The sequence below is a fragment of the Triturus cristatus genome, chromosome 5_2 (genome assembly GCF_964204655.1).
Source record: "Triturus cristatus chromosome 5_2, aTriCri1.1, whole genome shotgun sequence".
NCBI lineage: Eukaryota > Metazoa > Chordata > Amphibia > Caudata > Salamandridae > Triturus > Triturus cristatus.
The window spans coordinates 743084466-743112208 of NC_140588.1; the positions used below are offsets into that span (position 1 = coordinate 743084466).

Below are 27743 nucleotides of genomic sequence, written 5' to 3' on the forward strand. Positions count from 1 at the left end.
ACAATCAACCATCTATAGATGAATTCTATATCATGTACCCTCCGTGGATATCCTGAAGACGAGGTGTGACCCGTGCCCTCGCAGACCAGCCCAAGAAAGATGCCCAATGGTTTGTCTGCGTCACAGAGGCTAGGATGACCTTATGACCTCTCTGGATGAGTGACGTTGGGGCACTGCACTGCACCCCTGATCCTCGATCACATTAGCGAGTCACACATTATTCTGATCGTTGAAGTAAATCCAAATATATGTTTTCATATTTCTTTGTGACTATTTATGTTATATTGTTGTTTCTGTAAAATAGGCCCCATACCTTTTAAGTACAGATTATTATAAGGGCATGGCATCACGTCACTGCTTGTGGCGTCATTTGTGAATTGCATATGATAATTATTCTCCCCGATGGGCCCTGATGCAATACAAAAGACATTATAACTGGCCTTTTCTTCTGCATTGGCATTGGGCACCAGTCGCGGCCGGCATTACGGGCGGGTTGGGGGTGGAAATGGGGTCGTCGCGCCGCGGGTGGAGTTGGGTGATGGGGAGGCGGGAGGGGTTTAATGGAAATAAAATACATAAAATAAAACTCACCATCCCGTGCCATCTTCTTGATGGGTCCCGACTCCCGCCGTCCGGTCCTGACTCCTGCTGCGTCTTCCAGTTCCGGGCCGGCAGGCTGCAGCTCTCCTCGTCATCAGCCCTCCCTCCCCTCCACCAATCACAACTTGTGAGGCGAATCTGAGAGCGCCCATCCGGGCCATTTTCTCTATGTAGGCTGCTGCATGCAGCAGCCTACATAGAGAAAAGGGAGAGTGGGCGTTCCTGCTCGAGGGCAGGGAGGGAGTGGCTTGCTCATTATTGTGCATACTGACTGTTTGGTCGGCCCCAGGGCCGACCAAACAGTCAGTATGCGCAACAGTGGGCAAGCCACTCCCCCCCTGCCCTCGAGCAGGAACGCCCACCCTCAACCAGGCACTTCTGCTTTCTCGCAGTGCGAGAAGGCAGAAACATAAATGGTTGTTATTACCATTTATGTTTCTGCCTTCTCGCACTGCGAGAAAGCCGGGGGGCGGCGCCCAAACGCCCCTATAGGGGAGCCGCCACTGCTTGAGGAGCACTAGCATCATGGGAATGCAACAAGGGTATCAGTAGGGCTTTAAGTGGGCTGGGTGCTGCCGGTGCTTAGCACCAGCAGTTCTAAAAAGCAGATGCTGAGAAAGGGTCCTATTGGGCTCTCCATTTTTGCCCTCACCAGCAAGGTGAAAAAAAATCTTAACTCTGCAGCAGTACCACCCTTCACTGCTTTTAGCATAACTTCAAAGAGACTCGTTATAGTTCTTTCAAAGTCTCATCGCTACAGAACGGACACATTTTTAATGTAATATACAACAAAGCCGCAGTTGTTGCTTATTTATCTTACACAACTAACAACCATTGACAAAGCTAATAGTCCTGGCTTGTTGTAGGTGTAATGTTACTTGTATTATATATATATGGATGCAATGACGAAAGCAGCAAAATACCAGTGGGGTGGCACACTAGGGTAAGCACAGATTTATATAGCTTACTTTAAGGCACGCCCTAAATTACAATGGCCATGCCCCTTTGGAAGACAACACCCCCTCCAGTTTTTTCATCCCAAATAAAGAAAAAGCCTTGGTAACAGGTAGACTAAATCCAATTGGAGTCACTGAATTTCACAAGTAGGTGTTCTCTTCAGTGAAGCCATGAGGATGAAAGCCCCATCTTCAACACAGCCAACATGCTCAATAACACACTTGATTTCTGTAACAATCTTTTGTTTGTCCTAAACTTTGCTACTCACTGTCAAGAGCAGGGACCTCTACAAACTGCTAACATTAGTATTCAAATCAGTTCACAGCCTTTCCCTGCGGTACCTGTGTGAAATGTCTGGGGCCGGAGGAAGTTCCCACAGACAAGATCCAACTCATGATGGAAGCAAGCAGAGTGCCGCTGCCCCTACCTGAGTGCCAGCAGCCGCTCCTGCACCAGCCAGAGGCATCTGTCTACCTACAAGATGTGAAGCCCAGAGAAAGCCGCACCATCAGCCCGGCGGGGAAGGAGTCAGCGCAGCCTCTCTTGTGGAGCATGTGGGTTTACAGACATTGGGGAGCCATGCAGCCCCCACCCGCAGCCTGCGGAAGTAAGCCCTGCCCCACGCCCCCCGGAGGAGAGATAAAACAGGGAGCAAAGCGGGGTGTTTGGAGATCATAACTCATCACCTTTACCAGGGGTGCAATTTGTCCTAATTCAAATGAATGTATGTATACAATAGTTTACTTTTAGCACCAGCCCACGCCAGCGCGTTCCCTCAAAGAGTGGTTACTCCCTTGATAAGTGGCTACAGTATGATTGCCCTCGACTCTATGTTCTTTTTCTCTTAAGAAAAAGCTGTAGCTTGAATATGATGTATTGTTATTACATGCTTTATTGAGCTCTGAGTTTCTACCACACACTCCCTCCTAAGAGTAAGCCTTGGACTTCACTTCTATGCTGAGTCAAGTGCTAATGGGGGTTTCCTTGGTGCTCAATTACGCGTTCAATAAAAAGCCTCTATGTGTTCCAATTTGAGCCCAGTAACCCCTAATTGACCCGAGAATTAACTACTACCAGCACCTACCATATAAACAAGCCAATATCATAATCTATGTGCAATGACCCTTATGCAATTGACACAGAGTCAATTGTAATGTAACTGGTTTCTTACTTGTGCCAACTCACGCCTATGTAGGTGCTCCACTTCGCACTCTCCATAAAAAGGATATGAACAAGAACTTTCTTTTTTCTTTTTATTGGCACAGTAAAGTGATTAAAAGGAGATGGGCTAGGCTGTATCAGCAAAGTGGTTGAGGATAAATCTAAATGAATTCTTTGGGAAACTCCAACGTGAACATTCATTTATTTAGCTCTGGGAATAAGTGTAGTGTCAACTTGGGCTATAAATGTGAACTCTTGCAAAAAGGAGGGGCATACTTAGTGAAAAAAATCAACTGAAAGCAGATTCCACCTCTTCTTGTAAGTCCAGATGATGAAAATGTGGTAGCTGGAAATCCCTAGATGGTGTGTATGGGGCGATCGGGATAGGGCCCAAGATGAAGGGGTGGACATTGTCTGGATATTAGGCTGCAGAAGTCACAGTTCATGTTAAAGGCTCAAGGTCACTGATTTTAATCTGACAGATGGACACGAGAAGGGATTGTTTGTTGTGACCCCTCTGTTTTGCCCTAGTGATAAAAACCGCTAGCGATCAAAACACGCAACCACGTCCAGGCTGAGAGTATACTATTTGGGGAGAAAAGCACAAGATTTCCCTCTTTGCATATGCACCATTAGCACTGACCAATCTGGAAGTGTTGATTACAGAGGCACTACCAGTTTTGTAAGAGTTTGAAAATGCTCTGGATTTTGAGTGGAAAATGTAGATTTCCACCAGCTTTGCTGGACAGAAAATCAGGATTTTACAGGTCTCTCCTTCCGGGTGTAAAATCCCCCTGCTTGGTTTAAGGCCTGATACTGATAGAGCCTAAATTCTCGAGAGAATGAAACATTTGTGATGCCCTGACTACGGCAGAGGAAGCAATTTGCCCGGCCCAACCAAAAGGTTTCTGTCAAAGACCTTCGTAATGTCGCTTTGTGATTTTTGCAGTGAACTAAATTCCCCTACATACATTTGGTATAAATTCAGCACCAAATAATAATCCGTTAGCAGCTTTCCCTGCTTCATTAATGGCTATTTCCACCAATTGTGAGTCTATTTTTAGCAAAATACTCTTTCTGCGCTCAACAGTGATAGCAGTATTAGCATTTCCTAACCGGCAAACTCCCCTTTGAAACCACTCTCTTAGGGGCATATTATCAAGCCAGGCGATAAAATTATCGCCGCTTTAGCGGCAGAAAACTGCCGCTAAAACGGCGATAATGGACTTGATAATGCTCTATGAAATTCCAATTAAAGCCCATGTTAGATGTCCTTCACATCTAACATGGGCTTCAATTGGAATTCCATAGAGCATTATCAATCCCATTATCGCCGTTTTAGCGGCAGTTTTCTGCCGCTAAAGCGGCGATAATTTTATCGCCTGGCTTGATAATATGCCCCCATATTCCCCAACATCTAAAGCCTTCTTGCTAATGTAAGCTTCCTCAGCCATGTCAAAAATCTTTGTTAATGGTCCTGTAAAGTCCAGCAACCTATCTTGACACAACCTTAGTCCTTCATCCAACCCCTTTCCTGGATCTCGTCTCTCTTTACCAATAAGTGCTTGTAATTTAGTATCTAAATTAGGCGTCATCATCACCTTATTTGCCAACTTTGGCATTGGACATTTAATTTTTTAGACATAACCTAAAATCTTTAGGAAGTTGCCGCCTTAGCCATGTTTCAACATACTCAGCAACATGTGCTGCAGGAGACCGCGCAGGTGAAAGCGGGTGCTTTATTAACATGGAGTGAAACATAGAATCCCCTAATGGGTACGTTAACGCCTCAGCGAACGAAATCCAGCACACGGCAAAAATACACAAGGCAGAGTCAAAAAGACAGGGGAAAACCATGCCAAGGATGCCAGGTCTAACAATCGTTCTTTAGCTATCAATCAATCAATCATGTGTTCATGTGTTTGTAGAGCGTGACTACTCACTTGTGAGGGTCTCAAGGTGCTGGCGAGGAAGGGAGGTGCAGGTTCCAGTCCATCAAGGAGGAGGTTTGTCCAAGAGCTAGCCTGGCTGATGAGCAGTGTTACCCTGAAACCGGTCCCAGGATCCTTGTTTAGGTCCAGGGAGAAATGGGCTTGGTAGTTCAGGCTGCATGTTCCCATGAGGCACATGGTCAAGACTGATTTTCATATGGCTGGATCTCAACTGGGGTGGCGAAGTGAGCAAAAGAGTGATGATGGATTCAACCTAGATCTGTGACTGGAGGTGAGTGTCTGAAATATTCCATGTCAGCACTCCGTCCATCATCTCCTTGTGTTTGATTAGCATTCTAAGTGTTGGGAAGTAACAGAACGATGTTCTCTTACCTCCGTGTGTTGTTCTGTGTTGCCTGCCATGCGTACTTGTTTGGGCGTGCACTTGGGCATGTGGCTGGGGTTACACAGAGTATTTAACCTCCTTCTCAGCACTTGATTAGTGCTTGGTTTCTTTCCCGATCCTGTGACACGGAAGGTCTGTGCTGGAAGCCTTGGAGTTCCGGAACTTCCTGTTGTCCTGATTTGCCTGACTTCCTGTTTTCTGGATCCGGAGCGCGGAACGCTGGTAACCTGGACTAAAAACGCTCACGCTGGATTCCTCAATGTAGCTGAACATTCTGTTCTTGTTCTCCTGAGGTTAAGGAGGAAATGAGGTGGTGTTTTGCCCGTTTCCCTTTTTCCTCTTTAGTTTTGCTTCTATTCTGTTTTTTATCTCATCGCTACGATTATGGGATCATATACGTAGCGGATCGTAAAAACGCGGATGCGTTTTCAGTTCATTTCCTCATGTTTCCCCTTGTTTTATATCTTCTCCTTGGCCCTAGATCTCCTAGAATCTAGTGAAGATCTAGGGGTCAGTGGATATCCTGGTTCTACTAGGGTGCACCCATTTAGAGGTTGAGTACCAATGTATCCTTCCCTCTTTAGTTAGTAGAGGTTTTTTTTGCCATGTTTTGGCTTTTTCCCCTGTTCTTCTATTTACTGGATCAAAAGAAGGTGTTTGTTCTTGGGACTTTTGTTTTCTTCAATGGACATTGGAATCGTTATAACCCCTGGATATTTTGTACCATTTGGCTCAAGTGTGTTTGCTGAGGACACCGGATTGGGATAGTACCTACAGCTTCACATAGAGCAGTTGGAACCTGAGTAAGGGGTAAGACAGTTTTCCACTGTTGCCCAAGTGCTATGCTTAATTTTGTATGTATGAGTGCAAAATTGTGGTGTTAATCTGCATTCTGTTGCCTTTTGTAGGTTGCCTCGGGGTCCCGGTCTACACAGAGAGAGGGAATTCTTCACCTCAAGTGTCGGTCCAAAATACCTGGTCTTCTTGTTTTTTCTCCCCAACTTCTTCCGTGGTTCTTGTCTGCCATCGCCGGTTGAAGTGATAGGAGGTGGCGACGGGGGCTGAGGAGGAGGAGTGGGATTAGTCTTCGCTCCCGCTGTATAGGGTGGTTTCGTAGTTGTGGCAGGACAGAAAACCAAGCCCACAAATTAAAATACTGCCTGATCGAAGATGGACCAGGGAGATGGGACACCTAGAGTAGGGGATGATGGGATTCTCTCAGTTCAGGAGTTGATGGCTGCGGTTACGTCCCTTCAGTCAGAGGTACAGGGCTTGAGACAGGAGAATGTAGGATTACATCAGGAATTAAATGCCTTTAGAGTTAAGGAACGTACATGAGGTGCAGGAGTCGGCCCGTCCTCTAAAGTTCAGGGGCCTGTATTGCAGCCGGCTACGTTCCACTATGACCGTACAGTTAGTCAGGGTGCTGGTGGTGGTAATCCTCTTGCTATCACCGTTAATACTTCAGTCCCTGTCCCTTTGGCGGTCCCTGAGAGATTCACGGGAGACTGTAACAAGTACGCAGTGTTCATGAATCAATGTCATCTACATTTCATGTGTCGTCCCTCTGCTTTTCCTGATGATGCGGCAAGGGTGGCTTTTGTTATATCCTACCTGGCAGGTTCTGCAGCTACCTGAGCTGTTCCATTAGTAGAGGGGGATGATCCTGTGTTTTACAACTATCCAACTTTCAGGGAGCAGATGCGTTGTTTGTTTAGCTAAACATGCTTTTATGCAAGCAAGCAATGCAGAGTTGTTGAAATTACGGCAGGGGAAGAAAGACTTGACTTATATTACGTCTTTTAATCGTCTTGTGTCTGAAACCAATTGGTCTATGGCAAAGAGAACCTCTATCTTCTATCTGGGGTTATGTGAGGACCTTAAAGATGTGGTATCACAGGTAGTGGATCCCCCTGAGGCATGCACCGAATTTATTAATCTAGTGGTTAAGTTGAATCATCGACTTCTTGAAAGATGTGGGGGAAAGAATCGTTTCATGGGGTCCCGAACGGTGGTAGTGATGGGTGACACCAAGGAAAATGTGAAGGTCAAACAATCACCAAAACCCATGCAGATAGGTAGAGTGAGAGGGCCATTGTCTAGTGAGGAAAAGAGTAGAAGGCGCTTACACAATCTGTGCCTCCACTGTGGGAAAGGTGGACATTTTGCCCGTGAATGTCCCATAAAACCATCTTTTTCCCCAACCTCCAAGGCAGTGGCATGTGTAGGAAGAGATTATGGTGGGCTAGCCTATGAGCAGGGGCGGCTGGTGACTTTTCAAAGTAGTGAGGCGTAAAAAGATTGTCATACTGCACCATAGCGAGCGAGCCCAAACAACCTAAAAGGGGTTCGGGGGAGGGGGGGGTTCTCCCCCCCCCCCCCCCCCCGAGAAAATTTTGAAAAAAGAGTGGACAAATGGTGCATTTTCAAGCAAATCTGAGAAAGCAGGGAGGTTAATAAAGCAATTGTGAAAGTGCAATTATTACATTAATAAAGAGATGTCATATAACGTAGGTAGCTGCTTATTCACTACTGTCAGATCTACCTCACAGACACTCTCACCATTACACAGACACAACACAGCATCTGGAAACATGAGAATGAACTGAACTCACATGCACATGGTAGAAACAGGCACTTGATATGATATTACATATAACATTTTGTGTAATAAATGCCCGCTGTAGTGGTTCTGGTGTTGTAAAGCAATTCTCCTGTGCATATTACATTCCTCCACCCCGGGGGAAGCCCGTGTGTTGTGTTGCTTGTAATCAGGCCTCGCGGATTTTATGGAACAATTTATTCCCCCGCCTGCACCGCCCTGGCAGGATGTGTTCTTGTGAGAGCAGCTCTTCCACATTGATTTTTATGACACCACAGTCACACTCGGAGCGGGGACGGGGCCGTTCACAAAAGCGAAGACTCGGGGACGGGGTGTAAAACTAGAAAGAGGGGGTCTCCCGGAAGTGCTTGCAGCCACTAAACGGCGCTCACATATTATATATAACCTCACGAGGGACTTCCATCGACCCCTGGTTTGCAGTCAGTATCGACATGTTCACGTGAAAAAGCGAGCAGAGCCCCGCTTGTAATCAATGCTTCTCTCTGAGGGGAATCCATAGTGCTGACACTCAGTAGGCCCGAAGTAATCAGCGCTGTATCTGTGTATTTAATTACATGCTACGCTATTTTTCACATGAACAGTGCTGCCGGGTTGTATCTGACGCTTGCTCCCACATCTGCGGCCCAGAGTGTACTACTTCTGCATGTGAGTAACACGCACCGCAGCTGATATTAACGTATTTAGCACGGCCCACTCAAATAGGTTATAATATATACGTACCACTATCATCTCATCGCATGGAAGGCGGGGTGGGCCTTGAAAGTTAGTTTAACTTTCTTTCAAGGCCCACCCCGCCTTCAATTCGATGCGCAGCGTTAACATATTTAGTCGAGCCCCGGGCCCAGGCCCCGACACTTGTTCCGACCGGTCACCGGAAAGAGGGATCGGGATCGGATGTTTAATTTATTTCATTAATTTAGATGTTTGTTAGGGGCTCAGCCAAATAGCGTGATCATTGCTGCTTCACACCTCAGGAACCACCTCTCCGACTCCCGGACCGTGGACCGTGGACGGACGAACCCTAGTAACTCAACACTAACTTAGTGTTGAGTTACTAGGGTCCGTCCATCCACGGTCCGGAAGTCACTAACACAATAGAATTAACTTAAAGTAAGTTAACAAACACCGGCTGCTAACCTGTTTGACTCTTCTTCTTCTGACACTACACTACAGTACAGTCGCGGGGGAGGGGGGGTGTCGTGGGGGGTTTAAATAAAATAAAAATCTTACCTGGTCCGAGCCGCCTCGGGTCCGTTGGCGCCTTCAACAGCCACATCACTGCTGCAGTGCTGGCAAGTGAGTGGCAACCCCTCTCAGCCAATCCTGGTGCTGGAGCAGCGCCAAGATTGACTTAGGGCACGGTTACTTCTCGCCCACCTGCCCATTAGGAGACCGAGGTTTGAGCCTTTGCTCAACTCTCGCTCTCCTAATGGGCATGCGCCAGCCTGAGCAGGCACCAGTGCATGACTGGGCACGGGCGAAAAATTCACTGACCTTCCCCACTCATGTGCACTTGTGCTGCCTGCCCCTGACAATGCCTGTCAGTCAACATGATGCCGGACCGCCCACCCCCTTCAGACTCTGAAGGGGGTGGGTGGTCCCACGTCATGGCTGACTGACATGATGTTGTCAGTTCTCCCTCGGTGTCTTTGAACTTAAGTAAACTGAGAGTTCACTTAAGTTCAGAGACGCAGACAGAGCTGCTGGCGTGGGCGGCTGGTGGGGCAACGCCCCTGCGCCCTAATAGACGCACCGCACCTGCCTATGAGGAGGTAGCTGGTAACAACCCTTATGATATTCCGGGGGCTGTACAGAGGGTACCATGGCACTTCACTGTAACTATTTGTATGGTGTTGTCTAGTAGTAGAAGATTATCTGTGACATTATTACTTTACTCCGGCGCCACTGGCAATTTCATGGATAATCAATTGGCTGAGACCTTGAAGGTTCCTTATGTGTATAAGGAACAACCAGAACCTGTTCGGGCTATTGATGGAACCGAATTGTCATCAGGGGCAATAATACGCCAGACAGAACCCTTGCTGTTGATTTGTGATAATGGGCACTAGTTTTGACTTGATTGACGCTCCGTCTTTTGGAATGATATTGGGGGTACCTTGGTTGCAATTGCATAACCCGAAAATAGACTGGGTGCGGAGGACGGTGACATTGGATTCCGTACATTGTTTACAGCATTGCTATCAGGAGGCAACAGATTGGGTTGTACCCTTTACTTGTGCAACCAGTATGCAGGGTGAGATTCCTGGTGTCCCTTCTCCCTATAAAGACTTCAGTGAGGTGTTCGATGAGGTGCAGGCTGGGATGTTACCACCTCATAGGGCATTTGATTGTCGTATTGATTTGCAGCAGGGTGCTACCTTGATGTGTAGTAGGGTGTATGCTTTATCTGAGCCCGAGGAGAGGCATTTACGGGATTACTTAGATAACATGCTGAGCACTGGGTGTATACGTCCTTCTGTGTCCCCTGTCTCTTCTTCTATCTTTTTCATCCCGAAGAAGGAGGGTGATCTCCGCGCGTGTGTGGATTACATAGCACTTAATAAAGTGACGATAAAGAACAAGTATCCCCTTCCTCTCATTCCGGTATTATTGGACCAACTGCAGCATGCCACAGTATTCACCAAACTGGACATACGCGGTGCTTACCATCTCATTCGTGTCCGTGAAGGGGACGAGTGGAAAACCGCTTTTCGTACAAAGTTCGGTTTGTTTGAATACTGTGTCATGCCCTTTGGGTTATGTAACACCCCTGCTGAGTTCCAGTTTTTCATTAACGAGGTCTTGCGGGAGTTTCTGGATATAAGTGTCATTGTTTACCTAGATGACATTTTGATTTTCTCTAAGGTCATCGAGGAACATGTTGGCCATGTCACACATGTGTTGCAGAGATTACGCGAGAATCGGTTATATGTCAAGGTGGAGAAATGCAAGTGCCATGCTACTTGTGTTGAATTCTTAGGATTCCTTGTATCCGCTAATGGCATCAAGATGGATCATCGTAAGATAGAGGCAATTATATCATGGCCTCCACCTACGTGTGTGAAGGAGATATAGGTTTTGTTGGGGTTCGCCAACTTTTATAGGCGGTTTATATAGCATTTTTCAGATATTGTGTCTCCTCTGACTGCCTTGTTGAGGAAAGGTGTTCCCTTCATTTGGTCCTCGTCGGCACAGGCAGCCTTGGCATTACTGATAGAAAGGTTTACTTCTGCTCCTGTTTTGGTACATCCGGACCCGGCATTGCCGTTTTACGTGGAAGCGGATGCTTCCAGGTATGCAGTAGGTGGCGTGTTATCCCAAAGGGATGTGGAAGCTGGTTTTATGCACCCCATCGTGTTTTTCTCGAAGACACTGTTATCTGCGGAACGCAATTATACAGTAGCAGAAAGGGAGCTTTTGGCAATTAAGTTATCTTTTGAAGAATGGTGACATCATCTGTGGGGAGCTAGACACCCCGTTGCGATCTATACAGATCATAAAAACTTGGAGTTTTTTCTTTCAGCGCGGGCCTTAACCCCTAGACAGATGTGTTGGGTTTTGTTTTTCAACGAGTATGACTTTGTTATTACATACAGACCCGCAGCACAACAGGTGAAGTCTGATGCATTGTCTCGGATCCATAGTGGATCCAGGGAGGATGGGGTGTGTTCAGAAGAGAGGCCATTAATTCCTGCAGAGAATATCATGGGTTGAACCCCTGAGGGAGAGTTTCTTGAGTGTGTACAGGTTGAGATTGGGAAGACAGATTTGACCCCATGGTTGACAGATCTGTTGTTTGAAATACGGGTTGGTTTGTAATATCATGATGGATGCTTAATCATACCGCCGGAATTGAGGCAACAGGTTCTCACGTGGTGTCATTCCTCCTCTCTAGTTGGCCATCCTGGAATTCGCAAGACCAAGGAAATATGTTTGTGCTGGATTTGGTGAGAGACGTTAGGCCGTGATGTGCAGGTGTTTGTGGGGTCATATCCAGTTTGTGCCGTTAGTAAAGCAACACATACTCGCCCGCTGGTTTCTTAAATCCACTGCCGGTGCCCCCTTCCCCTTGGCATACAGTTAGCATGGATTTCGTCAACGATCTTCCAGAGGTGGGGGGTACACTGCCGTTCTCGTGGTGGTAGATCTATTCACTAAGACGGCACACTTTATCCCATTATTAAAGCTACCTAGCGCCCGTTTAATGGCGGCAGTGTTCATCTCCCATATCGTGAGATTACATGGCTTGTCATCGGCTATTGTGTCCCATAGGGTTCCGCAATTTGTGTCGCATTTTTGGACTGAGTTATGCTCTTTATTGAGGATGGAATTGCGTTTGTCCTCCGGGTATCATCCTCAATCGGATGGACAAACGAAACGAATCAACCAAACGATGGAACAGTACATCCGTTGTCTATCATCCACTTTATATTGTGATTGGCTGTTGGCATTACCCGTAGCCGAGTTTGCGTATAATAACAGCTTGCATTCCGCTTTGGGTATGACCCCTTTCTTTTGCTCCTCAGATTTTCACCCAAGGGCTATACCTATCCAACCCTGTGGGCGGGTACCTGCACTGGATACGTTGAGTCGCTCTTTGGTGGCTATTTTGGAAAAGGCTCAAGAACAGTTGTTAGCCACTAAGGAGAACATGAAGAAGCAGGCAGATAAACATAGAAGTCCTGCCCCTTTGTATACAGTGGGGAATAAGGTCTGGTTAGCCTCAAAGAATCTGAGGTTAGATGGGCCAAGGAAATTACAGCCAAGATTTGTGGGACCCTTTAGTATAGGTAAAGTGATCAATCCTGTGGCCATAACGCTGGTTTTGCCTGATGAGTATCGCATACATCCTGTATTTCACACCTCTTTGTTAAAGCCATATACTCCTACCACTCTATCCTTGCCCCCTCCCCCTCCTGTGATGGTGGATGACCATGAGGAATTTGTGGTACATGCTGTTCTGGATTCTAGGAGACGGGGCGGGCAGTTTTATTACTTCATTGATTGGAAGGGCCATGGTCCTGATGACCGTACGTGGGAACCAGCTGGTGATGTACATGCCCATAGATTGGTTCGGATGTTCCATCTTCGTCATCCTAGCAAGCCTCGACCTGTAGGGAGGCCTTTGGGGGGAGGTACTGTTGGGAAGTAACGGAACGATGTTCTCTTACCTCCATGAGTTGTTCTGTGTTGCCTGCCATGCGTGCTTGATTGGGCGTGCACTTGGGCATGTGGGCGGAGTTACACAGAGTATTTAACCTCCTTCTCAGCACTTGATTAGTGCTTGGTTTCTTTCCCGGTCCTGTGACCCGGAAGGTCAGTGCTGGTAGCCTTGGAGTCCCGGAACTTCCTGTTGTCTAGATTTGCCTGACTTCCTGTTTTCTGGATCCGGAGCACGGAACGCTGGTAACCTGGACTAAAAACGCTCATGCTGGATTCCTCAATGTAGGGGGACATTCCGTTCTTGTTCTCCTAAGGTTAAGGAGGAATTGAGGTAGTGTTTTGTCCATTTCCCTTTTTCCTCTTTAGTTTTGCTTCTATTCTGTTTTTTACCCCATCACTACGATTATGGGATCATATACGTAGCAGATCATAAAAACGCAGCCGCGTTTTCAGTTCATTTCCTCACGTTTCCCCATGTTTTATATCTTCTCCTTGGCCCGAAGATCTCCTAGAGTCTAGTGAAGATCTAGGGGTCAGTGGATATCCTGTTTCTACTAGGGTGCACCCATTTAGGGTGCACGGGTTTTGGCTTTTTCCCCTGTTCTTCTATTTACTGGACCAAAACAAGGTGTTTGTTCTTGGGACTTTTGTTTTCTTCAATGGACATTGGAATCGTTATACCCCCTGGATATTTTGTACCATTTGGCTCAAGTGAGTTTGCTGAGGACACTGGATTGGGATAGTACCTACAGCTTCACATAGAGCAGTTGGAACCTGAGTAAGGGGTAAGAGAGTTTTCTACTGTTGCCCAAGTGCTACGCTTAATTTTGTACGTATGAGTGTGAAATTGTGGTGTTACTCTGCATTCTGTTGCCTTTTGTAGGTTGCCTGGGGGTCCCGGTCTACACAGAGAAAGGGAATACCTCACCACAAGTGTCGGTCCAAAATACCTGGTCTTCTTGTTTTTTCTCCCCAACTTCTTCCGTGGTTCTTGTCTGCCATCTCCGGTTGAAGTGATAGGCGGTGGTAACGGGGGCTGAGGAGGAGGAGTGGGATTTTTCTTCACTCCCGCAGTATCGGGTGGTTTCGTAGTGGTGGCAGGACACTAAGGCAGATGAGCTTCAACGAAACCACCACCTTTGAAATGCGAATTTAGCTCCCCTCACAGGAGAGGAATCTGAGCCCCTTTCGTCCAGAGCCCTTTGGCACCTGGACAGGTGGGAAAATTAGCCAGTCATGTAGGCGTGCCCACCCCCAGGCTAGTACCACCCCTAATGTGGGCTAACTTAAGTGGACATGACTTTCCAGAGTTTGCCATCTTTGTGATGGCAAAGTTAAGCATTCTGAGACAGGGTTATGCCCAATTCCCTGGAACTTGTAGTTCTATGAAGGACTTATATAGGGAGGACATTCATCCTGACCAAGAGGATATCATAAAGTGGTTAGAACAGACGGCTCTCCCTCGGCTTACTAATGAGCAGCAGGAAGCACTGGAAGGAGAGATTACGGAAGGTGAGATCCGAGTTCAGTGTAAGAGAATGGTCAAAGGGAAAGCTGCAGGGCCAGATGGCCTTCCTGTAGAGGTATATCTATCTATCATAGACATAATAATTCCAGTCTTAAAAGTCCTGTTTAATTTAATTTATATTAGTGGGGAAAACGCTCCTGCTTCATGGTCAGAGGCAATAGTGACCTTGATTTTAAAGCCCAATAAAGACCCGAGAACTGCTGACTCATATCGACCGATTTCTTTGCTGAATTCGGATTATAAGATCTTCTCTGGAGTTATAGCGGCTCGGGTAGCTAGGGTTATAAAACCGGTCGTCCACTCTAATCAAAGAGGTTTTATTCCCGGAAGACAACTAAATGAATTAACGTTCCAGCTGGTAGGGGTTATCGATATAGCTGAGACTAGGAGGGAGCCACTTACGATAGTAGCGGTTGATGCAGCTAAGGCCTTCGATCAAGTACACTGGCCTTATATGTGGGAGTCTCTACATAGTTTTGGATTTCCGCGCAACCTGGTCATGGCTGTGAAAAAATTGTATGAGGGTCCAAAGGCCAGGGTTTTGGTAAATGGGGTACTTTCTGATTGGTTTACTATCTCTAGGGGGACAAGGCAAGGTTGTCCCCGCTCCTCTTCAATTTATATATTGAGCCCTTTGCAAACCTGATTAGAGCAGATACCTCTATCCTTCCGTTTAAATCTAAACGTTATAAGGTTAAATTAGCTTTATATGCCAACGACCTATTGCTCTACACAAGAAATCCGCAGGATGCTATTCCGAATTTAATGAGGAAGGCTGAGTCATTCGGGCAGGTCTCAGGCTATAGAGTAAATACTGATAAAACGGAGATCATGGAGTGGAATCAGGTTTCCCAAAGCTATGGGGTGAAAACCCAAATACGATATCTTGGGATTTTAATTCCACAAAAAATTGAGGATATAACAAAAATCAATTGGAGGAAAACCAGTCAGGAAGTGGCTGGACTCTTGTTAAAATGGGAAAATTTACCCTTAAATATATATGGCCATGTGAATTTAATAAAAATGATCATTTTACCAAAGATTACTTTTCTTTTTAACTCTATCCCTCTGATCTTTAAGAAAGAAGTCATTGCAAAACTTCAGGGTAAAATAGGCAGTTTTATTTGGCGATCCAAAGGCCCCAGGATTTCCTGGAAGAAGTTGAGGAGGAGGCTGGAGGTCGGTGGGCTAGCACTCCCTGATCTGTTTGCTTATTGTTATGCTTTTCAGTTCAAAAATGTTCGGATGATGGCCAATAAGATAGATAAGTCATCTATCGGCTTACTCTTCTCCGCTATGTTAGAAGATATTCCACAGGGCCAAAGGCATTTCCTTTTCAAATTTGGAGATTCCAAGTTTTTTAAGAAGATAAGGTTAAAGGTACTGAAGGCTGCCCTGAATATATGGATGTATGTTAGGAAGGTTTTTAAAGTCCCCTATTTTTCTAGTAATGCTCCAATATGGGACTCCCCCGGCACACCCGAATGTTTAAGAGATCAACTAAGTCAGCCTTTGAAAATAGGCAGCTTATATTATTGGGCTGATTTTAAGAAGGGCTCTGATTTAATGAGCTGGGGTGACCTGAATTGTCTTTGTAAAGGACAGCTAACAAGATTTAAGTATTATCAACTGAGCTCTTGGTGGGCTGCACAGGTTTGGGAGGAAGAGGATGACGATACAAAATTCAGTCAGGTGACGAGATCTGGCCAGTGGGAAAAAGAGGTGTCTTTTTGGTATTGGGCTTTTCTGGAGATGGATAAGGAATTAGAGATCGAAATCGTGAAGCTTTGGGGCCGGGAATTTGGCGAAGAAGATGTAACCCAACTGTGACGTACATCTTATGACTATCTGCGAACAGTAGTTAAACCAGCATCGCTCAAGAGAAACCATCTATTTACTACTTATAGAGTGTACTGGTCACCTGCAAAACTAACTAAGATTACTAGTAATGTGTATAACTGTGCTAGATGTATGCTACCGTCAGCAGATGACATTCACATGTTTTTGACCTGTCCCAATATATCTCTATACTGGAATTCAGTGTGTGACTTTATTAGGGAAACGATTGAGATCCAGATTACAATTTCTCCTTTGCTAGTTTTTTTTGGTCTATATCTGGAAGGGAATGTGCAGATCCCTATGTGTAATGCAAAATATTTGTTTTATGTGATCCTGTTGGCCAGACGGGAGATATGTAAGCTATGGAAATCAGGAAATGCACCTCTGTTTAGTGATTGTTTGAGGAATATAATTTATACAAGCGAGTTCGATCCGGCATGTGACCCTATGAGCGAGTCAAGAATATGGGCACCTTTAATAAGATGGAGAAATAAAGAAGTGTGAATCCTATGATTATGCCAGTACCTGCTGAAGGTAACACCTCTCCTCGCAGTGGTGGGAATATCGAGCAGAGGAGGAGTGTGCCCGACATAGCGTCATGCTAGAGGGATATAACTCTGTATCTTTTTCTCTTGGTTAACTAGTCGGCACCCTTACGCGTGACCTTGAGAGATCAGAGGGAACCCTAGCAAGAAAGTTGGCGATATGAGGATAAAAAAATAAAAAAAGAAAACAAAAAAAAAAAGAAAAATGCCCAATTCCCTGGCCTGCAATCCCTCATTGCACTAGAATCCTACACCTCTCCAGAGGAGGAGAAATTGGAAGATGCCTCCCAGTACTGTTTTTGTCATCATCTCATACCTTTTTTACTATTCAGATCTCCCAAATGAGTCTTTCTAAACCCTTCCCGCTGACTCTTCCCCTTCCACCTCCCCTTTACTCATCCCGAACCCCCTCCTACTGCTATGAACTCCCCCCCACAAAAATAACTTTCTAGACCCTTGCCTCTTCTATTACTTTTCAATCTAAATAACAGACTAACATATCCACCGCTCAAATTGAGTTAATATTTCCCTATACTAATTCCCCACTAATCCTGTCTGGTTTTCGGAGTAGCGTACTACCCACCAAAAAGCGCCTCAACACCTCAGCAGAGGCAGCAATCGCTATACAAATACAAATCCTTCCCTCTTCTATCCCTCAACCATTCTTTTACAATCCAAAAAACAAACTAACATGTCCACCAATCAAATCAAAATAAATTTTATATTTCAATAGACTAATTCACCACTATTACTTCCTACATTCCAGAGTAGCTTGCTACTCGCCGAAAAGTGCTTCAACACCTCATCAGGGGTATCTAGCGCTTTCTAAATGCAAACCCTTCCCTCTTCCATCCCGCCACTATACTTTTCAAACCAAATAACAGACTAACACATCCACTGCTCAAATTAATTTAATTTTTCCCCATACTAATTCACCACTAATCCTTCTGGGTTCTGGAGTGGCGTGCTACTCGCTGAAAAAGCATTTTGGCACGTCGTATGGGGTAGTAAGCACTATATAAATGCAATTACAATACAATGCACCCTGACTTAGGGCTCATAAGGCCTGCGGTTGGGGTTACTTACATATAGTACATGCAGTGCATGGGCATTCCACAGAGAAGTGTGCAATGTTGTGTTTTCAGTAGGGCTTGCACCCTTTCACACATTCTGCAGTGGCAGTCTGCATGTGATTTTTGTATGGGTCCCTTAAGGTGTCATAAGTCATGTTGCAGCCCTTAGGGGCTCTCTTTAGTACCTATGCCCTAGGTACCTAGGTGCTTGACAGAGGTTGTTGCCCACCGAAAAGCCACTACGTGCCCATTCTTGCCATCACGTCTCACAGCAGTGTTAGGCTCAGCATCTCAGATTTTTGATTTTATGGCAAGACCGGAGGCTAACATTGCATTCTGATGGATACATCTGCCAGTGGATTCCTCACCTTGTGAATATCCCCTGCGTTAGCATTCCACAGAACTTTTTTCCCCAGCTCTCTACACCGACGTAGACGTCATAATACCTCAGCTCGGCTCGCGACTCCATATGACGTCACCGGAGCCATAAGAGAGCCACGTCTGCGTGATGATGTCAGTTCCCTTTTTTCCGCACCGTCGACGCGTAACGGTTTTCCAGCACTCTCCTGCTACTTTGTTGTCTTGTAGTGGGTTACTGTTTCTGGATAAGCTATGTCTTCGACGAGAAAATCAGGTTTTAAACCTTGTAGGGAATGTGGGGGCCACATGTCCATTACTGACCCCCATGATGATTGTTTGTGGTGCCTTTCTTCGGACCATGATGTGGATGACTGCTCCTGCTGCAGAAAAATGAACCCCAAGGCCCTGAAGGAGAGGGAGGCGAAACTCTTCATGGCCAAGGCGAAGAAGGAAAGAAGAGGTAGGAAAAAGGAGAAGTCGAGGCCGGAGTCGTCGACTTCACACTCTTCGAAGTCGAAGAAACATCATAAGAAGAGGAAGCATAGCTCTCGGAGCCGATCGTCGAGGAGTAAGGCTTCGAGGTCGCTGTCGCCTCGGTGTCGAAGCAAGGAAGTTATATCTCCATCTCCTTCTCGTATGTCACCAGAGCGGTCTCCTTCACCGAAGCTGACTCCGGCGCGGTCCCCGGTGCAGTCACCGGCGCCAGTGGAGTCTCCAGCTTCCGACACCGATCCGGATCAGGAGGAAGAGCCTTCTCCAGTGCCAGCTGAACCTGCGGCGCCAGTAGAGGACGCTTCAGTTCCGGTTCCTGAAACTCCTCTACTGGATTCAGGTTCGAACCCATACCCGCATTTCCCGACTCCGGGTGCGGATCCAACGCATTTCCTCAATGCGATGTATGGGGTTTTTCAAAGGGCTGCCTTCCCATCCGGCGCACCATCTGGTCCCGTGGGTCCAATGGCATACACTTTGGGAGTGCCGCAGCATTATGCTCAGGCTCCCTTTATGCCCTTCTTGCCGATGGCTCCTTCGTGGCAGTTCCCGGCGCCGTCTAGAGATCCATCCCGGCTTTGTCTGGATCGTTTGCCTTCTTCGGAGCCTCCCTCGACACCGTTGCCGAATCCATCTGCTCCGCGCCCAGCGCTGCCTACTCCTCCGGCGCCGCCGACTCCACGTTCGGTTCCGCCGACTCTGCGTCTTCAAGTCCGTTCTCGAAGAGAGGTCCAGAGGATTTTGGAGGAGGAGGGATATAGGTAGGAGGTGGAGGAAGGTGAGGTCGGTGGATCTTCTGATGAGTTTGAAGGCATTCAGGATGCTAGTGGACTTGATACTACTCCGGAATGGGAGCATTCTTCTGCTAGATCTTCACCGCCACAGGAGTTGGCCCCTTATCATACGGTCATCAAAAAGGCTGCAGAGTTGCTGGACTTACAGTTGCCCTTTGCTAAATATAGACCGAACCTGTTGACTGAAGTCCTCCATTCACCTTCGTCAATTGTAGAGCCCTTGTTGCCTTTTAATGAGGCTATTTTAGAGCCAGTGATGGACGTTTGGCACAAGCCTCTTTCTTCGCCTGCAGTTTCCAGACATGTGGCAAGTGATACAGGGTGGCTCCGGGGGATCCAAGCTTCCTTTCTTCTCACCCCTCACCAGAGAGCCTTGTGGTGCAAGCTTCATGCTCGAAGCAATCGTCAGGCGCCTTCCCTCAAACACCTACGGATAGGGATTCATGAAGACCGATCAAACAGCCAAGAAGGTCTTTTCGAAAAAAAAAAAAAAAAAAAATGAAGGTCTTTTCGTCTGGAAGCATGGCTCTTTAATCAACCAATGCCACTTGTTTATTGGGGCGCTATGTTCATGCACTGATGGACTCGATGAAGCTATTAGCCCCTAAGGTGCCGGAAGAAGAGAAAGCCTCTTTTATGGAGGTTGTTACGGACACCCAAGCTGCCGCGAGGCAGGTTATTCAGTCGGGTCTAGACAAGGCTGATTCTGTGGCTAGAATTATGGGGTCTTCGATAGCCAATACGAGGCCGGCTTGGCTTCGTACTTCTAGCTTCTCTGCGGATGTTCAGGCCACGTTAGTTGACTTGCCTTTTGATGGAAAAAAACTGTTTGGGGAGAAGGCTGATTCCGCCTTGCAAAGGTTTAAAGATTGCAGGGTTACTGCAAAGTCTTTGGGTTTACAGACTCCTGCTAAAGGTTTTGGCTTCAGAAAATATAGAGGATTTGGGAGGTCTTCATTTTGTACCTTCCGTCAACCTCAGCAGCAACAACAGCAGCAGCAGAATCCTCTCTATAGGTCATATAGAGGAAGGCAAAGGGGCCAGAGAGGTTCTGGCCGCAACCCATCTTCATCTTCTGCCTCCTCTGCTCCCAATGAAGCTTCAAGCAAACAACCCTAGATCCCCCATCCTAGATCATGTGAGACCTGTGGGGGGTCGGGTGTCCCACTTTCTGCGAGGTTGGAAATCCGTCACAACCGACCTTTGGGTTTTAAACCTCGTGGAGATTGGGTACGCCCTTCCCTTTCGGGAGTTTCCTCCGCCTTACCCTCCTTGCCAAGGTTTTTGCTCAGAGGACCATCAGCTTCTTCTGCAGAAGGAGGTTCTTGCATTGCTACAAAAAGGTGCGATAGAGGTGGTCCCAGAGCAGGAAAGGGGTCAGGGGTGCCGGTATTTCCTGATTCCCAAGAAGGACGGCAGATTGCGTCCAATCCTGGACCTCAGAGTCTTGAATTTTTACCTGAAACAGGAGCAATTCAAGATGCTGACCCTTGCACAGGTTCTTCAAGCATTGCAACAAGGAGACTGGATGGTGTCGATCGACTTGCAGGATGCATATTTCCACATCCCAATCCTGAAGTCGCACAGGAAGTATCTCCGTTTTACGGTTGGGTCGCAACACTACCAGTTTGCGGTTCTCCCGTTTAGTCTTACTACCGCACCTCGGGTCTTCACGAAGGTGATGGCTGTGGTGGCTGCTCATCTCAGGAGGTCGGGGATTCCGGTTTTCCCCTACCTGGACAAATGGCTTCTGAAAGCAGAGTCCCCAGAGATGGTGCAACATCATCTGCAGGTAACATCTCAGCTGTTATTCGACTTGGGTTTTTCAATCAATGTGCCCAAATCTCACCTGGTGCCCTCTCAACGCAACCTGTTCATAAGGGCGGTACTGGAAACTACTGTGTCGAGCATTTCCTCCTCCTCAGAGAATTCTCGACATTCAGGAGATGGTCCCTTTATTCCACAATGGAGCGGTTATTCCAATTCTGAAGGTCCTTCGCCTGCTCGGTCTGTTCGCCTCCTGCATTCTGTTGGTCAACCATGCACACTGGCACATGAGGGCACTCCAGTGGTGCCTCCGCAGGCAGTGGTATCAGCACAATGGAGATCTCAGGGAGTCGATCAGGATCTCCAGAGAAGCTGCAGCGGATCTATCTTGGTGGAGCATGGGGGGCAATATGTCTCAAGGAAAGCCCTTTCATCTTCCTCCATCGGTGGCCACAGTAATAACGGATGCCTCCACCCTGGGGTGGGGTGCTCATCTGGGGGATCTGGAGATCAAGGGTCTTTGGTCTCCAGAGGAAAGGTTGCTTCACATCAACCTTCTGGAATTACGGGCTGTACGTTTAGCGTTCAAGACCTTTCTCCCTTCCCTTCGCAGTCAGTCGGTTCAAGTCCTGACGGATAACACTACCGCGATGTGGTATGTCAACAAGCAAGGAGGAGTAGGGTCGTATCATCTCTGCAGGGAAGGGTTACGGCTCTGGTCCTGGGCTCAGGATCATCAGATTTGCTTGATGGCGAATCATCTGGCCGGGGTGCTGAACGTACGTGCGGACAGTCTCAGTCGGCAGTTCTCCGTCGACCACGAGTGCAGGCTTCATCCGGAGGTGGTTCGTCACGTCTTTCGGACGTGGGGGTCTCCTCGGATAGACCTATTTGCCACCCGCGAGAACGCGCATTGCCCGTCATTCTGCAGTCTCCAGTTTCCGAGCTCACAACTCCTTTACGCGTTTCCTCCCATACCCTTGATTCCTCGAGTTCTGAGGAAGATTCGCCAAGACCTGGCCCAAGTTATTTTGGTCGCTCCGGATTGGCCACTAGGGTGTGGTACACAGATCTACTTCACCTCTCATCGCACCCTCCGCTCCGTCTCCCTCTCAGGGCAGACCTCCTCTCGCAATCGGAGTGGTAGGTTCTTCACCCCGACCTCCAGAGCCTGCACCTTCATGCCTGGAGATTGAACGGGGCAACCTGAGTTCCTTCTCTCTCCCGCCTGATGTGGTGGATGTTATTTTATCGGCCAGGCGACACTCCACCAAGTCCATTTACTCATATTGGTGGTCTAAGTTCGTTAAATGGTGTGGAGAGAGATCCATTGACCCTTTAAAAGCCCATCTTTCTAATGTGCTACAGTTTGCTCTTTCCTTGGCTCAGCAGGGCTGTGCTGTGGCCACGGTCAAGGGCTATCTATCGGCCTTATCGGCTTTTCTATGTCTTCCAGATCAGCCGTCTTTATTTAAATCTCCTATTATACTAAGATTTATCAAAGGCCTTACAAACAGGTTTCCACCTACTCCTTTTGTAATGCCACAGTGGGACCTTAATCTTGTCTTAACTTTTTTGATGGGGTCCCCTTTTGAGCCCCTTCATAGCTGTCCTTTGAGGCTGTTGTCCTTTAAGACGGTCTTTCTTGTAGCCATAACCTCGGCAAGGAGGGTGAGTGAGCTTCAAGCTCTTAGTTCAAAACTCCCGTTTTTAACCTTACATGCTGAAAGGATGGTTCTTAGGACCAGGGCTGCTTTCCTACCTAAGGTAGTTACTCCCTTTCATCTGGGGCAGTCGATTACTCTCCCTGTGTTTTATCCTCCTCCTCATCCTTCCAAGGAGGAAGAAAGGCTTCATCGACTGGACCCAAAAAGAGCTGTGAGCTTTTACTTGGACAGAACGAAGGACTATCGTTTGGACGATCAGCTCTTCGTGGGCTATGTTGGACAATCTAAAGGCAAAGCTGTGCACAAGCACACTCTGTCCAGATGGATCATCCTGGCCATCCAGATCTGCTACGCCCTGGCTGGTAAGGTCCCACCTGAGGGTATTAGAGCTCATTCAACTAGAGCTAAATCTTCTACTTCTGTTTTGGCCAGGGGTGTTCCTGTGGCAGACATTTGTAAAGCCACGACTTGGGCCTCCCTCCATACTTTCGCAAAGCATTATTGCTTAGACTCTGAGATGAGGAGGGAGGGCCACTTTGCGCGCTCTGCCTTGCAAGACTTTTTGGTATAGGAAGATGGACACCCTCCTCTGGGAGTGGGACTGCTGTGGGAATCTATTCTCAAGGTGAGGAATCCACTGGCAGATGTATCCATCAGAAGATTAAGTTACTTACCTTCGGTAACGCTTTTTCTGGTGGATACAGTATCTGCCTGTGGATTCCTCACTGGCCCACCCGCCACCCCGTTGTCTACCTTTGTATACCTTAAAGGATGCCTTGTTTGACATGTTGTTTTATCTGGTACACTTTTAGGAAATGCTTTTGTTCCTTAGCTTTCCTTTTTATATATGTACTATGTATATTTGTTCGAATGTTGTATACTGTGTATACTTTGAATCAGTTGTCGGTCCACCTGTTCGCCTCGGAGGCACAGAAAAAAATGGGTGGAACTGACGTCATCACGCCGACGTGGCTCTCTTATGGCTCCGGTGACGTCATACGGAGTCGCGAGCGGAGCCGAGGTATTATGACGTCCACGTCGGCGTAGAGAGCTGGGGAAAAAAGTTCAGTGGAATGCTGGTGCAGGGGATATTCACAAGGTGAGGAATCCACTGGCAGATGTATCCATCATAATGCAATGTTAGCCTCCGGTCTTGCCATAAAATCAGAAATCTGAGATGCTGAGCCTAACACTGCTGTGAGACGTGATGGCGAGAATTGGCACGTAGTGGCTTTTTCGGTGGGCAACAACCTCTGTCAAGCACCAGGGGATAAAAATAACAGGTATGTTGGAGAGGAGGAATGGGGCAAACTGGTTAGAAGCTCAAGAGCAGACAGAAAGAGATCTAGCTAATGGAGGCAGAAGGATATCTCATGACTGGGTTGTGTTAATGTAATTAACCCCTTCGGTGCTCATGACGGAACGGTTCCGTCATGAGCCACGGTTGAGCTGTGCTCATGACGGAACCGTTCCGTCATGACCACGCCCGCGCAAGATTCCGTCAGCACAGCGGCGGAATCTGCGCAGCATGGAAGGGGTTAAAATGAACATGGTACTCTGCCTTCTATAACTCTCTCTGTATCTGCCAGGAAAGATAACAGAGTTGGAACAGAAGGCATTACAGAGGTATCTCATGACATTCATTCTGTTAGGAAGAAGACCTAGGATTAACAAAAGGGTGCTAAAGCTCAGAAAGGGAGGCGTCCGGGGTTGCCTGACATACTAAAATACTATTGATTCACTCATCTCCAGGTGGTAGTGAAATGGACCACAAGAGAAACATAGAATAAATGCATAGTAGTGGGGGAGTGGTGTTGGGCCTTGGCATGGCCAGCAAAATCACAATGCACTGGGAATGCACACAAAGCTAACTCAGTGAGGACGGTAGTGGGTATGTGGGATAGGGTGCAACAAGGGGGACTTTCTCCTCATCAAACACACCAGCACACTGGACGCCAGCCCTCCAGTGATAAGCTGTGAAACAGTGGAGGGAGGGAGATTGCCAGACAACATCAGATCTATACAGACACGGGGAGGGGAAAATATTTGAGGCCTGTAATAAAGAATTTAGAGTGAAAGAAGAAAGTAGAAGCTCACAATATGTACAATTGAGTAATTGTTTAGTGCTTCTCCAGAATAGAGCAGCGGTGATAAGAGATTTAACTCCTATGGCAACATTTACAGAACACACCAGGGCTCCAGTGGGTAAACAACGTTTACTCCGAAACTTTTTAAACGCAGGGAATCACAATGCAGTCGTTAGAACGACCGTGTTGTGATTCCGCATACCATTACTCTGCAAGTCGGAACAAAACGACTTGCGGGGGGGGTGTCGGATTTAAAATCCAACACCTCCAACACCTTCCCTAGTGTCCGCACAGCCTGGAGTTGGAATAGTAAATTATACTATTCCAACATCCAGCGCCCCCCCCTCCGCAAGTCATTGTTCCAACTTGCGGAGTAATGGTATGCGGAATCACAACGCGGTCGTTGTAACGATCGCGTTGTGATTCCCTGCGGGATAAAAGGCTGCGGAATAACATCATACATTCCTCCAATGTGATGGTGTCAAGCATATATAAAATTCTAAGCGACAGTACTTGTAGCAGTAAGTGGAGTTACCAAAAGAGATGTGTCCGGATGCTTGGTAGGTAAATCTCAGAGAGGACAGAGAAACACTATGGCGAGGCATTTCCAAAACACATCGCAGTATCCCATATAGGGAATCAGTATATAAGATATAACCCCTGAAAAATTCGATCAGATCTATGTGGCATTCTACAGAATATACTGGAGATGTGCAGAAGAAAAAGATTCATTTTTGCGTATACGCTGCTCAATAATAGGTGCTGGTCGATCAAGGGGTGAGTCTGTAGGGGCTCCCAAACAGGATAAGGAGCAAATGTGCAGCGTGAATTCCTATATATTTTTTTAATATGTACATAATGGATCTAATGACATCTGTTTCAGGTGCTCACTTTGCCCATGATGTGCACATTATAGCTGCTTAGTATGAATGATGACATGGATGTGGTGTGTTTGTGGTTTGTTTCAGATTGATTTCTGTAAATATATGTATTGTAAAATTCTCAATAAAGAACAATGTTTGTGTTTTCCAATATATACAATGTTGTCCTTGTCCCTTCATATAAAAGAAATGTTATAAGTCAGTGTTGTATCAATTTTGAGTTGCTCTAGGAATTCACACTATTATTTCCATGCCTAGAGGAACTCCCTATTAGTTGCAGGGGGCCCCCTTCATTCAAGCTAAAGGAGCAAATGTGTGCATCGAACAGAGTGCTATTGCAGCAGATGCTGGGGGCAGCCAGCATGCTAATTGCTGGACATTGTAAAAAGAAGAAGCCCCCAAGTCTCGTCCTGTGGTTCTGTGAGATATGGCAATTGCTAGCCAACAATGTGGATGGGTGGAAAGCATCCACTCTGATATTATTGAATCTCTGCTTTCGCCTTTGTATTGGGAAGTCCTTAATGAGATTTTATAATACTGTAATTGATTGGCAGGCTCCATTCATTTCCTTTTCCACACCTTACTGTTTGAAGCAGTGTTATCCTACACTTGAAAACTCACAAACGCCGGAATTGGAGTCTTCTGCCCTCCAAACGACAACTTCACTGGAAATGGATGAAACTAGCCACAAGCTGGATTCAGCGCCTGTTGCATTCGCTGACTTTGCAGGCGTCTTTAGTAAAAAAAAGAAGCAGGTTCACTTCCTCCCTACCAAGACTGTGACTGTGCTATTCGTCTTGTCCCAGGAGCGTCAATATCCAGAGGCAGAATGTATCCTCTGACAGTGATGAGGATGAAATGCTAAAATAGTAGATAAAGGAAACTATGGACTGGACCTTGAATGGGCATTCCACATCACTAGAGGGGGCCCTGATATATTTTATACCATAGGCAAATAGGAAATATAAGCACTGTATTGACTTCTGCAAATGCATGTTTGTCGCCATAAGACATTGCTATCCTCTTCCTTTCATCTCAATATTATTAGACCAAATAAAATCAAAGTAGTTTTCCAACACTTGACTTAATAGGAGTCTACAACCTGGTGGGGATTTCAGCGAGAGATGAGTGGAAGACACCAGTCGATACTGGTACGGACATTAAGAATACCTTAGCATGCCATTTTGTTTATGGGGTGTTCCCACTGCTTTTCAACACTTCGTGAATTACAGTTTTGAGACGTAATGGATACTTTCTTGGTATTATATTTTAATTATATCCGTATTTATTTGGAGAAAAAGCCCTCTGAGGACATGTTAAAGAAATGCTCAGGTCTATGAAGGGCTTTTACAACAACAAGGCCAGCTGTGCTAACCCAGAACCTGGGGCAATTCAAACGGTGGTTCTAGGAGAAAATAATGAATTATAATATAAACTAACCAGAGCTAAATATAAAGAATTAAATAAAGGAAGAAACGGTGCCAGGACACATAATTATGCAGAAAAACAAAGTTATTATGCAATTATATCATACAAGCAGAAAACAATGGCTTCTCACTTTACGCTGGAAAAATATATAAAAACAATATACAGTGTAAAACAAGAAGCAAAGGAAGAGGGTATCAAAGTCAATAGATTGGTCCACAATTAGCGGAACCAAGCACAGGCAATGTTTTATCCCAATCTTCCTATCGGGAGTCAACAGCGTTTCGACCCTTGGGGTTTAGTGGGTCATCATCAGGACAAACAAAGTTGGAGCACAAAGACAAAGATATTGCTGGCCTCAAAACAAAACATGCTACTATTAGAAAAACATCCCAGAGGGAAGTTTTGAAAGATTAAGGTGAATATATTTTAGGAAAAGTCACC

At 46.5% G+C, this 27743-nt stretch overlaps 1 protein-coding gene across 3 annotated transcripts in view; it reads right to left on the bottom strand.

Moving 5' to 3' along the window:
* The window catches only part of LOC146829210 (uncharacterized), a 361848-nt gene extending 356649 nt beyond the window's left edge, over positions 1 to 5199 (bottom strand). For all 3 annotated transcript variants that reach the window (XR_014962203.1, XM_085607849.1, XM_085607848.1), the window contains exon 1: positions 4662 to 5199. Coding sequence is in view for 2 of the 3 variants with exons in the window: in XM_085607849.1 (XP_085463975.1) it covers positions 4662 to 4847 (186 nt within the window). In the remaining variant the exon portion in view is untranslated. The remainder of the gene's footprint in view (positions 1 to 4661) is intronic.
* Between the last annotated feature and the right edge of the window lie 22544 nt (positions 5200 to 27743).